This window comes from Pristiophorus japonicus, chromosome 11 (genome assembly GCF_044704955.1).
Source record: "Pristiophorus japonicus isolate sPriJap1 chromosome 11, sPriJap1.hap1, whole genome shotgun sequence".
Classification (NCBI taxonomy): domain Eukaryota; kingdom Metazoa; phylum Chordata; class Chondrichthyes; family Pristiophoridae; genus Pristiophorus; species Pristiophorus japonicus.
Window position 1 is genome coordinate 29,739,590 of NC_091987.1, and position 16,644 is coordinate 29,756,233.

Genomic DNA, 16,644 nt, shown 5'->3' on the forward strand with positions numbered 1-16,644 from the left:
GTGGGTCATTTGTGACCATTCACTGATGGATGGTGGCAGTATGGTTCATTTCATCAACTCCCATGTTGTCTCTGTTTCAGGTAAAGGGCAGGTGAGGGTCATACTGAACCATTCCTTGGATGGGTCCAGGAGCAGTGGAGAGCAATCTCAGTTAAAAAGTGAATTGAGGTGCCGGCTTTGGGTCTATCAGTTTGTACACTTAGAATCATAGAATCATACAGAACAGAAGGAGGCCAAGCAGCACTTTGTGCCTGTGTCGACTCTTTGAAAGAGCGATTCAATTAGTCCCACTCCCCTGCTCTTTTCCCAAAGCACTGCAAATTTTTTCTTTTCAAGAATTTATCTAAATCCGTTTTGTAAGTTACTGATTTTCCCTTGTGGGCAGTGCATTCCAGATCATAGCGTCTTCAACAACATTTAAAAAAATACAAACCCTACACTTATCGGGGGCGAAATTGGTCGTCTGCCCATTTCTCGGTGGTATGCTGGTGGTATGTCGGGGTGGAGTGTGCACGATTTTCGGCACTTTTTTTCTCGTCGGTATGCCGGGTGGAGTGCAGCAGGCGGAGAGGAGCGCAGCTGGCGGTGAGTCCTTTTCCCTCGGGAATTTTCAGGTCCCAAGTTCTGCGCACACGTAGGCTGCTGCTAAGCTCCGCCCCCGAGAGGCACCGACAAGGATCCACAGAGACTGCCGGCCTGAGAGCAATGTGCAGGTAAGTGGGGGGGTGTGGTGGCGGGGGGGGGGGGGGGGGGGTGATCGCTGCTGTGGGGGGAGATACCTCTGAAGGAGGAACGTTGCTTGCTGGGGAGATCACTACTTAGGGGGAGATCGCTGCTTGGGGGGAGATTGCTATGGGGGGGCAAACAGATCGCTGTGGGGGGGGAAGAGACTGGGGGGGTGGGAGAGACGGGGAGGGGGGGGGGTGAGAGATTAAAAAATTATTGCAGGTAAAGATGCATATCGCCAACCGAAGATCAACTTGAAACCATCTTTTCCAGGGTAGTCTGCAGGGTCAGCGGTATGTCGGTGGTAAGTGATCAATTTAGCAACTTTGGGCGGTATGTCAGCGGTGTGCATGGGCGGACGATATGCATACCGCCCGGCAGTATGTCGCTGATGAATTTCCCGCCGGGCAGTATGTGGGCGGTATGTAGGTATTTTTCGATCAATTTGGCAATTTTGGGCGGTATGTAGGCGGCCCGCGGGCAGTATGTCCACCAATTTCGGGCCCATTGAGTTTATGGTGAAACCGCTGGTAGTATTGAGCCATTTCGAACCTCAATTAGTAATGGGTACTGGTCTGTGGAAAGGGGACAGAGTCCTTGTGGGGCCCAGTGGCAGCACTCCCAGCACGCTTTGGAAAATAAAACATCAGAACACGTGGGCTGCCTTTTAGGTGATACTTTCAGACAGAGACCCAAACCCTCTCTCTCCCCCCTCCCCCCCCCCCCCCAACCCGCATGTATGTCTAAATCCACCACACTGCAATTTTCCATTTCCTTTGTCTTGCAACACAAATGTTCCTTGTGCTCCCGGCCACGTTATAGGATCAGGTCGGTACAAAAAAGGTCATTTTATAAAAATAAAACAGTAACGGAGGAAAAGAAAACCAACAATAGTTTTCTAACCTCATGAAAAGTCATCTGGCAAATTGTTCTCTCATTGGTTTGCCACGTGCGCTCGCTGTGGTCATGATGAAAATGGCTGTCCCAGATTTGCACTTCCCATGAAAAGAAGAGAGGTTTGCTGAATACCTTCTCATCCATACACTGCCCCTTTACTGGTTTAATCCATTCAGCCGATTTTCATCGCTCCACCATTGGTGGCCGTGCCTTCAGCTGCCAAGGCCCTAAACTCTGGAATTCCTTCCCTAAACCTCTCTCTTCTCCCTTAAGTCACTCCTTACATCCGACCTCATTGATCAAGCTTTTGGTCACCAGTCCTAATATCTCCTTATGTGGCTCGGTGTCAACTGTTGTTTGATTATGCTCCTGTGAAGCACCTCGGGACATTTTACTACGTTAAAAGGCTCTAAATAAATGCAAGTTATTGTTATTGTTGTTGTTGAATAAATGGCCCTTAAGCTGTAATCATTGATGTCTTGCAGGAGCCTGACATTCTGTCAGCAATTGACTGAAAGGGCGCTGAGCTGCAATTCGAAAAAGACTTTGACAAAGTTATTTTAAAAGATAACATAGCCAGCCTGGAGCAATATGAAGAGACTGAGGCAAGGCTAGATCATGTCGATGTTCTGTGCAATCAAAGTGCAATGTGGTTTAAGGAAAATAGATATGTGTATGTAAACTGAAAACATCGTTTAAAAGAAAATATAGGGGGTATGATTAAGAAGTTTGCAGATGATACTAAAATCGGCTGTGTGCTTGATAATGATGAAGAAAGCTGTAGACTGCAGGAAGATATCAGTCAACTGGTCAGGTGGGCAGAACAGTGGCAAATGGAATTCAATCCAGAGAAGTGTGAGGTAATGCATTTGGAGAGGGCTAACAAGGCAAGGGAATACACATTAAATATCATGTATTCAACCAGCATTGTAACCCATGTATAATCTGACCTAAGTTGTACACTGTGAGAACAATGACCACTAGGTGGGAGACATTCCTAACCTGGACCTTCAGGTATAAAAGGGGAAGCTCCACCCACCTTCATCACTTGAGTGCTAAGGAATAAAGGACAGGTCACAGACTGACCTTCTCTCAAGCATGGGCCTCGTGTGCATTTATACTGTATAGTAAGGACTTATCAGGTAGGACACTGAGAAGTGTAGAGGAACAAAGGGACCTTGGAGTGCATGTCCACAGATCCCTGAAGGTAGCAGGCCAGGTAGATAAGGTGGTTAAGAAGCCATACGGAAATGTTTGCCTTTATCAGCCGAGGCATAGAATACAAGAGCAGGGAGGTTATGCTTGAACTGTATAAAACACTGATTAGGCCACAGCTGGAGTACTGTGTGCAGTTCTGGTCACTGCATTACAGGAAGGATGTGATTGCACTGCAGAGGGTACAGAGGAGATTTACGAGGATGTTGCCGGAAGTGAAGAATTTTAGCTATGAGGACAGATTATATAGGCTGGGTTTGTTTTCCTTTAGAACAGAGGAGGCTGAAGGGAGACCTCATTGAGGTGTATACAATTATGAGGGGCCTAGATATAGTGGATTGAAAGGGCCTATTTCCCTTAGCAGAGTGGTCCACAACCAGGGGTCATAAATTTAAAGTATTTGATAGAAGGTTTAGAGGGGATTTGAGGGGAAATTTCTTCACGCGGAGGGTTGTGGGGGTCTGGAACTCACTGCCTGAAAGGGTGATAGAGGCAGAAACCCTCACCACATTTAAAAAGTACTTGGATGTGCACTTGAAGTGGTGTAACCTGCAGGGCTACGGATTTAGAGCTGGAAAGTGGGATTAGGCTGGATAGCCTTTTGTTGACTGGCACAGACACGATGGGCCGAAATGGCCTCCTTGCATGCTGTAAACTTCTATGATTCTATGAAAAGGGCTTTACTCTCAGTTATCACAGCTCCAACAGAGATTATCAAGACAACAGCCCAAAAAAGGTCATGGTTGCTATTAAGTTGCATCTTAAAGATTTTGTCGCATTCTTTTCTGTGTTTTTTAGCATTTAAGATCTATTTATTGTGTCAGATACTGTGCTGCTTACATGGGACTCCTTGCACTGCTTGTGCTGATTCCCGTGTCACAAACAATATTGTAACACATCATCGTGGTATCCTCCATTATGCACAATGGCCTTAATTTAAAAGTGTAGCTGTGGGGTATTTTTAATTTTGCGTGACTGTGAGAAACGGGCGATATTGTATTTGCCGCCCATTACACACCTCTCCTGAAAATTGGAAGTGACGTATAATGAGTGACTGATCCAATATTGCCCCTTTAACACTATCGCCTAAACTCAAAATTACACAGCTTCTCCTGTTCAATTCAGGTTTGTTTTGGTCTACAGGAATTATCTTTAAAGTAATCTTCAATTACCACTGACTAGTTTAGCTGCTTTGTCAGTTAATAGAGAGTACGATGCAGCATTAAACACAGCACGGAACAGGTTAAAAACATCACCAATCCATAGATAGGCCTCTCTCTGTAGGTCCCAATCACTCACTGATAACGTTACCTCTGTGTTAATTGTATAAAATGGGCCTTTCCTTATTTTAGCTACTGTGAGCACAAAACTTTTATTTGTATGTTTAGGGATAGAACACTGACGAAGGGTCATTGACCTGAAACGTTAACTCTGCTTCTCTCTCCACAAATGCTGCCTGACCCGCTGAGATTTCCAGCATTTTCTGTTTTGATTTCAGACTTCCAACATCCGCAGTATTTTGCTTTTGTATTGATATCGCATCTCTTGATAAGCACAAAAGTATATAGATATATACATTTTCATTTTTAACAAATCTTATGTATATACCATTTTCTTAAAAAGACCTATTGGATTTGGTACATCCCTACCCAGTTTCTAACAGACATGGGCTCACTCCACACAACTACTTCGAACTGGGCAGTAATTGGCCTTCATTTGGCCTTCAGTTGGCCTTCATCTTACTCAAAAGAGACTACAGGATGGAAATTTGAACACTTGTCGCACTGAAGCCTTGGGGAATGTTCATCTGATGTTCAGGCTGAGGCACATTTTTTGGGCAAACTAGAGCAGGTTTATTCTGCTCCTAATTGTTAGGCCGAGCCTGTGAGTGCCTAATGTTGACAATGGGTGCCTGACATAGAAAGTTTTCCTTTTCACTCCTTCAACATTCCTCAAGTCATATATGCTATTTTTATAAACACTACAATCTTTTTGGAAAAACATGTTCCCTTCTTAATCATGCCCGAAGCAATCGTATGACTGGCAATCTTTTATTAAAAGATAAAAAGGAACTTAAATAAATCAACAGAGGGGAACTGCTCTGTTAACTTACTGGCACTTTCACTTGCCTGAATGGTAACTTGCCACATACCCGAGGCTCCGTCCTTGGTCCTCTCCTCTTCATCATTTACAGGTTGGTCCTTAGTGTCATCATCTGGAAGCTTTACTGCTCACCTTCATGATCAATTTTAATGCTGTTGCTACCCTCTCCAGCTGCCTGTCTAACATTAAGACCAAGATGAGTGCAAATTTTCTCCAAATTAATGCTGGCAAAACACAAGCCATCCATTTCACTCCCATAAACACCCATACTGACCTGGACTCCATTAATCGCCCAGGCCACCCGCTCAGGCTTAGTTCAGAGGTGCAAAGTCTTGGCATTCTGCTTAACCCTGAGATGGATTTCCTGCCTCATATCCAATGCATTATCAAGACTACTATCTTTCATCTCCAAAGTATTGTCACCACCAGCCCTACCTCTTCCTGAGACCCTAATCTATGTCTTTATCAGCTTGAGGGTTGACTCCTCCAGTGTTTTTCACATTGGTCTCCCACCTCCATTCTCTATGAATGCAGGCATTGTCCTGCCCTTCTCCCACACAAGTCACCCATGCCTAGCACCCAGTCCTTGCTAAACTCCATTGGTTTCCTGTGTCCAGCGAATTGATAAGAATCTCTTGCTCAATATTAAAACTTCTCCGTGGTCTTTTCCCACCTTACCTCTGTGATCTCCTCCAGTTGCACACACACCCTGCCTCTCTGACACACGGTCCTTTCTTGCTGCTTCCATTGCACGTAGCCATTCTTACAGTCACTACACCCTTGCTTTCTTCAAACTCCCTGCATCCTTCCATCTTGCCACTTGGCTCTTCTATCAAAAGCCTCCTTAAAACTCTTCCCTTTGACTGTGTTTCATGCCCCCCACCCCCTTCAACTTCTGTTTCCACCTTTAGGAACATAGGAACAGGAGTAGGCCATTTAGCCCCTCGGGCCTGCATTGCCATTCAATGAGAACATGGCTGATTTGTACCTCAACTGCATCCACCCACCTGGCTATGGAGCTTCTGACACCTTTGCCCAATTAAAACTTTCACTGCTGCCCAGAGTCAACCTTTTTCTTCCCTCTGTCCTGTAAAGAGCTTTGTGACATGTTTTTTTACTCGAGGATAACTATAGAAATGTAAGTTGTTTTGTCTTATCTACCTTGGTGATGACATCCACTATGGTCTTTAGACCTTCTCCAGGTTTCACCAAGTAAACAATGTCCTGATTGCAACGTTACAGCTTAATTCATTAGACATATAATAATCCTGTGTAATTGTAGTTCTGGCAAGGCTGGTGGCAACCATTTGTGAGGAAAGTGATTTTCAGCCTTTCCCACTGAAACAGTGGTAATTTAATCATCGCAACTTTAATATTGAGACCTCAAGTAATGACAGCTTTGTGTCTGCTGTTGCAGGCAGGAGTTTGGTACAGAGCAGCGAGCTGACCTTACTAAGGAAGTGTATCTGCAAGACATCCACTGCGTGGGTTCCCTCTGCAAGCTGTACTTCCGCGAACTGCCCAATCCTCTCCTCACGTATGAGCTCTACAAAAAATTCACAGTGAGTACGCATTCTCTTCTCTTTCGAGTTGTCTCCATACCCTGGGGACAGTGACTTGGGCTGGGGTGCAATCCGACAGACTGTTGCCCTGCAGCAGCTTAGAGAAGCGGCTGTCCTTGTGTGAACCTGGATGGTGAGTGCTGGCAGGGTATTCGATCTATGGGCAGTGGGAGGGACTGGGGAATATCACAACTGACCCTGCTACTAGTGGGGGGTGGTGAGAGGGGGGTGGTCGCCAAATGACGATCATGAGTGGCAACCCTAGCTGACTGGCTTTCCCTTCCTAGCCTGTTGCTGTTAACTAATTGCAGTGCTACCTACCACTGCCCGAACCGAGACCAGTCTGTAGGGCTCAGTGAGAGTCAGTGCCACAATGGATGTTGCATTTACCCGCTGTGAGAAGTAGGCACAATGTCCCAGCAAAGAGGCCAAGCTCCCTGTTTGCAGAGGGAGTCACCCTGAGGAATGGGAGGCCATCTTCTGATGACACGGGACTAATTGGAGATTTAAGTCTCCACCATTAATTTCCTATAGAATGGCATCTTAATTTCATCCCTCTTTGCTGAAGCTCAAAAACATGTGGATTCGTTGTGTGCTAAGTGTTGGAGGGCAGGCACCTCCGCAAATATGAAAGATTTACGTCTCATGGCCATCTGGCTTACTGACATTTTTTCTCAACAGCAGCTACTTATCGCAAAGTGAAGGCTTTTACTTTCACTTTGGAAATGTTGTTTGTCCTTGTCCTAGTGTCTTTCCTGTGGTCCCAACAGATGTAGGAAAAGTGTAGACCCTTGGTCAAATACACATACGCACAAGGGTACATTTTGTGGAGGCCCCACTCCATCGGTCAAAAAAAGCAGACGCCAGGCCCTGAGTCCCTGATTTGTGAGGTGCCTGATTTTCCATCGAGCGATTTGGGCTGAATTCCTGGTGTGTGTGGCTTCATTATAATATTTAATCCCACTCTAAATGTCCCAGGGCTGAATTTTATGACTTTGGTTGAGGCTTGGCCTGCAGCATAAGCTGCGCCAATAAAATCTGGTGCTCCATAGTCCTCGGGACCTGGGTTGTGCAAGTAGGCCTCTTAAAGGGGAGTTTTAATTTTTTTTCTTGGGCAGGGCTTGCATTTCCCTTACCCGTGGCTATATTTTGTTCGGCTCGTTAATTGCTTTTGATCGTAGCCTTTTATTTTTGTTTTTTGGCGTCGCCTCATATTGACTCTTGGTTTCTGCTGACCTTAATGTTGCACCTTACAGAGGTAAGGATGGGGAAACCATTCGGGGTTCTCTATATGCTGCATAATAGAGATGAGAAAGAGGAGGGGTCTATTCAAAATTCATGCCTTGCTGAATAGCTTGTTAATATAAACAAACACACACACATACATACTCACATGCACACTCGTCCATACCAACTCAAGAACAGATGGTTACTTGGCACAAGCACACACATATGTATACATGGACATGTGCTCACGCACAAGCAAATGTACGGATGCACTTTCCCAAATACACTCACGCAGCTGAGTGTTCATGGACACTCACAAGGGAATACTTAGGAATATAGGTACAGAGGTAGGACATTCAATCCTTCATACTTGCTCCGGCATTCAATTAGATCAGGGCTGATCTGTACCTCAACTCCATTTACCCGCCTTAGCTCCATTTTCCTTGATACCCTTACCTAATAAAAACCCACTAGCTGAGTCTTGCAAGCTCCAATTGACCCAGCATTCGTAGCCTTTCGGCAGGGAATTCAAGGTTTCTACTATACTTTGTGTGAAAAACTGCTCCCTGGTGTCCCTGTTAAATGGCCTAGCTCTAATTTTAAGATTACATCCCCTCCTTCTTGATTACCTCGTCAGAGGAAAATAAATACATACATGGATGAGCACATGCTGACAGATGCTTTTGGGCATTCTGCACCAGTCCTGGCACTGCGTACCTTTGAAATTCTGGTAGACCTTGACTAAACAATGTTTATTTTTATATATTAAATAATAATGATCTCTGAAACCAAATGAGATCAAGGGAACTGGTTTAACACCAATGAAAATGGAATGAAGTTCAATTGTCTGAAGAGCTGCAGTAATATCTGGGAGGGGAGTTTCAGCAGTACCAGGATGGAACTGGTGTCGGCTGCACAGGTTTGATGCAGTATCGAGAGAGACAGCTGTTATAGAATGTGCTTTTCATTAACTTTTCTTCGTTCAGCAACCAGTTAACTTTCACCAGGATAAAACGACAGACTGAGGGCACCCTGGTACGCTTTATTGCTGTAAATTTCACCGGGTTGTGTTCTGTTGTGTTCACCTACAGGAGGCAGTCGCTGCTCAGTCAGAGGAGGAGCAGCTGGCTGGAATCCAAAATGTCATCAAAGAACTACCTCCTCCACATTACAGGTAATAATAGCAGGCCAATAAATGTCACGCTCTATAAATTACTGCTGCACCAAACAAATCTCCAGTGATCATCTGTAACCCTACTCGTTACATTTTCTAGTGCACTAAGCCTTTTTTAGACAGTCAGCAGTGAACTATTCTCTCAGCTACAGAATGGTTCAGAGATAAAAGGATCCCATGAGGGATACAGGCCCAGAAAACAATTAAAATGAAGGGAGATAAAGGAATAGCATCATTTAAAAAAAATGTGTGTTGCATTTATTGATGCTATTTCAACCCCAAGATGTTGTGCAGTTTTGAAGCACAAGTCAGTCTGGTGGATTTGGTAATATATATCATCATCACTCACTCATAGGCAGTCCCTTGTATCACGCCAAAAAAGGATGAGTTCACAGGTGTTTCTATGAAGGACCTGAACTACCTCCTGAGGGTGGAAGATGCCTCTGCGTGGATTTTTTTAATGTGTGGTGGCCATTGCGCACCAGCCACTATACGGGCTTGACAGAGCTAGGTCTTGGTCCAGTGGCAAGGATTACCCAAGATGACTGGAGTCCAGCTCTGCTGCACGGACCTAGTGCACACACACATCGCTGTGTGAGCTGGCCTGTGCTGCCCCTGTGCCCCTGGCCCCGAACTCACGCCTCCCCTGGGCCCCGATCACATCCCTCCACAGTCTCTCGCCGCTCCTTCGCCCCGACCTCGCCGCTCCCGCTGTATCTGCCCACGCTCCAATCACCGACCTTGACCTTGATGACATCACTCTTCACTGCCATCGCCCTCCTGCACCAGCTCACACTGCTCCCTGAAGTGGCCTGCCCCCACGCCACACCCCGAGGCCCCCACACCGATCCCCATGGCCTCTGCTCCCCGAGGCCCCCACGCCGCACCCCGAGGCCCCCAAACCGCTCCCCGAGGTCTCTGCTCCCCGAGGTCTCCACACCTCTCCCCGAGGTCTCCACACCTCTCCCCGAGGCCTCCACCCCTCTCCCCCTCTCCCCGAGGTCTCCACATCGCTCCCCGAGGTCTCTGCTCCCTGAGGTCTCCACCCCTCTCCCCGAGGTCTCCACCCCTCTCCCCGAGGTCTCTGCTCCCTGAGGTCTCCACCCCTCTCCCCGAGGTTTCCACACCTCTCCCCAAGGTCACCACCCCTCTCCCCGAGGCCCCCACCCCTCTCCCCGAGGTCTCCACCCCTCTCCCCGAGGTCTCCACCCCTCTCCCCGAGGCCTCCACACCTCTCCCCGAGATCACCACCCCTCTCCCCGAGGTCTCCACCCCTCTCCCCGAGGTCTCCACCCCTCTCCCCGAGGCCTCCACACCTCTCCCCGAGGTCTCCACCCTTCTCCCCGAGGTCTCCACCCCTCTCCCCGAGGTCTCCACCCCTCTCCCCGAGGCCCCCACCCCTCTCCCCGAGGCCTCCACACCTCTCCCCGAGGGGCCTCCACCCCTCTCCCCGAGGCCTCCACACCTCTCCCCGAGGCCTCCACACCTCTCCCCGAGGTCTCCACCCTTCTCCCCAAGGCCTCCACCCTTCTCCCCGAGGGCCCCACCCCTCTCCCCGAGGCCTCCACACCTCTCCCTGAGGTCTCCACACCTCTCCCCGAGGCCTCCACCCCTCTCCCCCTCTCCCCGAGGTCTCCACCCCTCTCCTTGAGGTCTCCACACCTCTCCCTGAAGGCCCCACCCCTCTCCCCGAGGGCCCCACTCCTCTCCCCGAGGTCTCCACACCTCTCCCTGAGGTCTCCACATCGCTCCCCGAGGTCTCTGCTCCCCGAGGTCTCCACCCCTCTCCCCGAGGCCTCCACCCTTCTCCCCGAGGTCTCCACCCCTCTCCCCGAGGTCTCCACACCGCTCCCCGAGGTCTCCACACCGCTCCCCGAGGTCTCCACACCGCTCCCCGAGGCCGCTTGCCGCTCCTTTTATGCGCCGACCTGCTGCTGGTGTTCTCATATGGGGAAAGTGTGTTGACGGAAGATTTCTCAAGCTCTTTTCCCCAGCGACATTTTAGAGAGACTGTGGGATTCAACACCGGACTTACATGGTTTGAACTGTAGTGCTATCTGGTTTTGTTCCGCTAAATCCTCTGTATCTATTGTACTGTAATAGTAGTATATTTAATATGTTAGTTCTGGATAAATGCATGTATTCATGTCATCGCAGCATTCAAATATTTTAGTATGTCTTTAACATTTAATATCAAACAGAAATCATCACTTTTTTCATAAAATGGTGATAACCTCATCCATAAACAATTTGTTTTGCTTTTTCATCTTCCTCCTGCAGAACCTTGGAATACCTGATCAAACATTTGACACATATTGCTTCCTTCAGCACACAGACAAACATGCACTCCAGGAACCTGGCCCTTGTCTGGGCTCCCAATCTATTGAGGTAAGGTATCTGAGCCTTTGAAATCCAAAGCTAACTCAGTCTATTTACAAGCGTGTGTGCAACTATGGGGGAGAGCAAGCTTAGTGGATGGAAAAATCATTGGGAACATTAACCAATAAGCCATTGTAACGTGTGGATTATAATGTGGATTAACACCTATTTGATAGCTGATTAGTAGCTTTGAGGTGAGCATGGCCACAGTAGTTGAACGGCCTCCCATCTTTCACCCCCCATAAATTTGAACTCATCCAAAATTCTGCTCCCCGAATCCTAACTCGCCCCAAGTCTCATTCATCCATCCCCCCTGTGCTCGCTGACCTACATTGGCTCTCAGTGCTGCAATGCCACAAATTTAAAACTCTCATTATTGTGTTCAAATCCCTCCATGGCCGCGCCCCTCCCCATCTCTGCAACCTCCTCCAGCCCTATAACCTTCCCAGAACTCTGCACTCCTCCAATTCTGGCCTCTTGTGCATCCCTGATTTTCTTCACTCCCCCATTGGCAGCAGTGCCTTCAGCTGCCAAGGTCCTAAGCTCTGGAATTCCCTCCCTAAACCTCTCCAACTCCCTCTCCTCCTTTACGCTGCCCCTTAAAACCTACCTCTTTCCTGTCCTAATATCTCCTCATGTGGCTCAGTGTCAATTTGCATCTGTTAACATTCCTGTGAAGTACCTTGGGATGTTTTACCACTTTAAAGGTGCTATATAAATGAAAGTTGCTGTTATTGCATTGTTGTTAATCCTCGTGACCTTAAAGTACCCTATCTGAGGGTAGATTTTATGAATGTGTTCTGCCAGCACATAGTTTCACCCAGCAGGAGTGCACATCAGGAAGGCGGAGATCAGTCCAACAGAAAACACTGCAAATCCACTGACCTCTGCAGCTTCATTCCTGGGGCGCGATCCCGGCAGGTAACGCTCCAACTCGGGAGCAGCAATTCCTAAAATCTATGAGGTTATCAATCTGTGCGGTTTCAAACCTTCTTGTGTCCTGTGGTAACACCACCAGATTTAACACACAAGCAAACGAACAATCCTCTGAGTAATCCGACAGCTCTGCAGCACCAGGTGAAATACATGCGGCAACTATTTCCTTTTCCAAGCAAAAAAAATAAGAATGAGAAACTCCATCCTCTTCGGTTCTAGAGATCAGCAGCTCATCAAAATCGAATTTCAATTCCAATTCCAACAAATGGTGCAGCCGTTTCCCCACATCCAGCAGGAAACATGGAGCCATCCTTTCCCCCCATACCCAAATGCAAGAGGAAGTGATTGCACACTCCTCTTTCATTTACTAAGGACTAAATACCAACACCTCTTACCTGTATCCACTTCAGACAAGCAGGTAAAGTGATGCACACTATCCACCTACCTCCCACAGACGGCCAGGAGCAAAAGAACACATGGCTGTTATTTTGACTTTGTGCAATAGTGAAATATCCGAATCGGCAGTCTGTTTTGCATCGCACCCGATTTTTATTTCCATCACCCGTTTTACACTAATACAAAAGCAAAGTACTGCGGAGACGGGAAATCTGAAATATAAACAGAAAATGCTGGAAATACTCAGCAGGGCAGGCAGCCTTTGTGGAGAGAGAATCAAAGTTAATGTTGCAGATCAGTGACTTTTCATCAGAACTGGAAAATGTTGAAGATGTAACAGGTTTTAAGCAAGATGGGAAAGTGGGGGTAGGGGAGGAAAGAACAAAAGGGAAGGTCTGTAACTGTGACAAAGACAAACTATCTCTCTTCGTCCTTCTGGACCTGGCTGCAGCCTTTGACACGGTTGACCACCCTATCCTCCTCCAACACCTCTCCACCATCGTCCAGCTGGGTGGGACTGCACTCGCCTGCTTCCATTCTTATCCATCTAATCGTAGCCAGAGTATAACCTGCAATGGCTTCTCTTCCTGCCCCCCGTATCGTTATCTCTGATAGAAACATAGAAACACAGAAAATAGGTGCAGGAATAGGCCATTCGGCCCTTCGAGCCCGCACCACCACTCAATAAGATCATGGCTGATCATTCACCTCAGTACCCCTTTCCTGCTTTCTCTCCATATCCCTTGATCCCTATAGCCGTTAGGGCCATATTTAACTCCCTCTTGAATATATGCAATGAACTGGCATCAACAACGCTCTGCGGTAGGGAATTCCACAGGTTAACAACTCTCTGAGTGAAGAAGTTTCTCCTCATCTCGGTCCTAAATGGCTTACCCCTTATCCTTAGACTGTGTCCCCTGGTCCTGGACTTCCCCAACATCGGGAACATTCTTCCTGCATCTAACCTGTCCAGTCCTGTCAGAATTTTATATGTTTCTATGAGATCCCCTCTCATCCTATACTCCAGTGAATACAGGCCCAGTCGATCCAATCTCTCCTCATATGTCAGTCCAGCCATCCCGGGAATCAGTCTGGTGAACCTTCGCTGCACTCCCTCAATAGCAAGAATGTCCTTCCTCAGATTAGGAGACCAAAACTGAACACAATATTCCAGGTGAGGCCTCACCAAGGCCCTGTACAGCTGCAGTAAGACCTCCCTGCTCCTATACTCAAATCCCCTAGCTATGAAGGCCAACATACCATTTGCCTTCTTCACCACCTGCTGTACCTGCATGCCAACTTTCAATGATTGATGTACCATGACACCCAGGTCTCGTTGCACCTCCCCTTTTCCTAATCTGCCGCCATTCAGATAATATTCTGCCTTCGTGTTTTTGTCCCCAAAGTGGATAACCTCACATTTATTCACATTATACTGCATCTGTCTCACGTTTGCCCACTCACCTAACCTGTCCAAGTCACCCTGCAGCCTCTTAGCGTCCTCCTCACAGCTCACACCGCCACCCAGTTTAGTGTCATGTGCAAACTTGGAGATATTACACTCAATTCCCTCATCCAAATCATTAATGTATATTGTAAATAGCTGGGGCCCCAGCACTGAGCCCTGCGGCGCCCCACTAGTCACTGCCTGCCATTCTGAAAAGGACCCGTTTATCCTGACTCTCTGCTTCCTGTCTGCCAACCAGTTCTCTATCCACATCAGTACATTACCCCCAATACCATGTGCTTTAATTTTGCACACCAATCTTTTGTGTGGGACCTTGTCAAAAGCCTTTTGAATGTCCAAATACACCACACCCACTGGTTCTCCCTTGTCCACTCTACTAGTTACATTCTCAAAAATGTTTTGATTTGTCAAGCATGATTTCCCTGCTGTCCCCCAAGGATCTATCCTTGGCCTCCTCCTATTTCTCATCCACATGTTGCCCCTTGGCGATATCATCCGGACACACAGCATCAGTTTCCACTTGAACGCTGATGACACCCAGCTCCACTTCACTACCACTTCTCTCAACCCCTCCATGGTCTCTAAATTGTCAGACTGCTTGTCCGACCTCCAGTTCTGGATGAGCAGAAATTTTCTCCAATTGAATGTTGGGAAGATTGAAGCGATTGTTTTCGGTCCCCGTCACAAACTCCGTTCCCTAGCCACTGACTTCATCCCTATCCCCAACTTCTGTCTGAGGCTGAACCAGACTGTTCGCAACTTTGGTGTCATATTTGACCCTGAAATGAGCTTTCGACCTCATATCCACAGCATAACTAAGACCACCTATTTCCACCTCCGTTACATCACCCACCTCCGCCCTTGCTTCAACACATACGCTGTTGAAATCCTCATCCATGTCTTTGTTACCTCTAGACTTGACTATTCCAATGCTCTCCTGGCTGGCCTCCCACATTCTAGCCTACATAAACTAGAGGTGATCCAAAACTCGGCTGCCTATGTCCTAACTTGCGCCAAGTCCCGTTCACCCAACATCCCTGTGCTCGCTGACCTACATTGACTTCTGGTTAAGCAACGCCTTGATTTCAAAATTCTCATCCTTATTTTCAATTCCCTTCATGGCCTTGCCCCTCCCTATCTCTGCAATCTCCTCCAGCCCTACAACCCCCGAGATGTTTGTGCTCCTCTAATTCTACCCTCTTGAACATCCCTGATTATAATCACTCAACCATCGATGGGCGTGCCTTCTGTTGCCTGGGCCCCAAGCTCTGGAGCTTACTGCCTACACCTCTCCACCTCTCTTTCCTCTTTCAAGACCATCCTTAAAACATACCACTTTGAATAATTTCTACTTATGCAGCTCAGTGTCAAATCTTTCATCTCATAATACTCCCATGAAGCGCCGTGGAACATTTCACTAAAGGCACGCTATAAATGCACATTGTTGTGTCTCTGTAAAGCATGCACGCCCATGTTCCGCCACCAGGGAGCTCATCCCCTGAAGTCCCAATGGATCCCAGCATCCCTTGGGAGCACTGTATATAAGCTGGCCACTAAAGCCTGTTGCTCATTCTGGAATGTCTTATTAAAGACTGAGGTCACTGTTACTTTAACCTCCCTGTGTGCAGTCTCATCTGTGTGAGGAACACAATAACTGGCGACGAGAATACGAATCCAATGCAAAGATGCAGCAAACTGTGGGTATCCTGGAGAAGTTCTTGGAGGGTGAGGTCTGGGAAGACTATGTCAAACGGCTAGACCAGTACTTTGTAGCCAACGAGCTGGACGGAGAATGAAGCGCTGCAAAAAGGAGAGCGGTCTTCCTCACAGTCTGCGGGGCACCGACCTACAGCCTCATGAAGAATCTTCTGGCTCCGGTGAAACCCACAGATAAGTCATATGAGGAGCTGTGTGCACTGGTTCGGGAGCATCTTAACCCAAGGGAGAGCGTGCTGATGGCGAGGTATCGGTTCTACACGTGCCAGCGATCTGAAGGTCAGGAAGTGGCGAGCTACGTCGCTGAGCTAAGGCGACTTGCAGGACAACGTGAGTTTGATGGCTTTCTGGAGCAGATGCTCAGAGACTTTTTTGTACTGGGCATTGGCCACGAGACCAACCTATGAAAACTTTTGGCTGTAAAGACACCGACTTCAGTAAGGCCATTGCGATAGCACAGGCGTTTATGTCCACCAGTGATAATACCAAACAAATCTCTCAGCACACAAGTGCTAGCAATGTTCATAAATTAACTGGAACTGTGTTTGTAAGCAGAAATGTACAGGGCAGAACCCATGAGTCTGCAACTACCAGCAGTCCTCAGGTGACCCAGATGACTCAGAGTCCGCAACAAAGGATGAATGCAAGGCAATTCACACCTTGTTGGCGTTGTGGAGGCTTCCATTCAGCCTATTCATGCCGCTTCAAAGGGTATGTTTGCAAGAGCTGTGGAACAATGGGGCACCTCCAACGAGCTTGCAAATGAGCTCTGCAAAACCTGCTAACCACCACGTGGCAAAGGAAGATCGGTCCATGGTGGATCAAAGCAATTTCGAGCCTCAGAG

General features: G+C 47.6%; 1 protein-coding gene across 1 annotated transcript in view; it reads left to right on the forward strand.

Moving 5' to 3' along the window:
• arhgap31 (Rho GTPase activating protein 31) overlaps positions 1-16,644 on the forward strand; it is a 145,333-nt gene that overhangs the window by 72,537 nt on the left and 56,152 nt on the right. Inside the window, exons 3-5 of the mRNA XM_070893293.1 lie at positions 6,359-6,503; positions 8,822-8,904; positions 11,185-11,292. Of these exons, the coding sequence (XP_070749394.1) occupies positions 6,359-6,503; positions 8,822-8,904; positions 11,185-11,292 (336 nt within the window). The remainder of the gene's footprint in view (positions 1-6,358; positions 6,504-8,821; positions 8,905-11,184; positions 11,293-16,644) is intronic.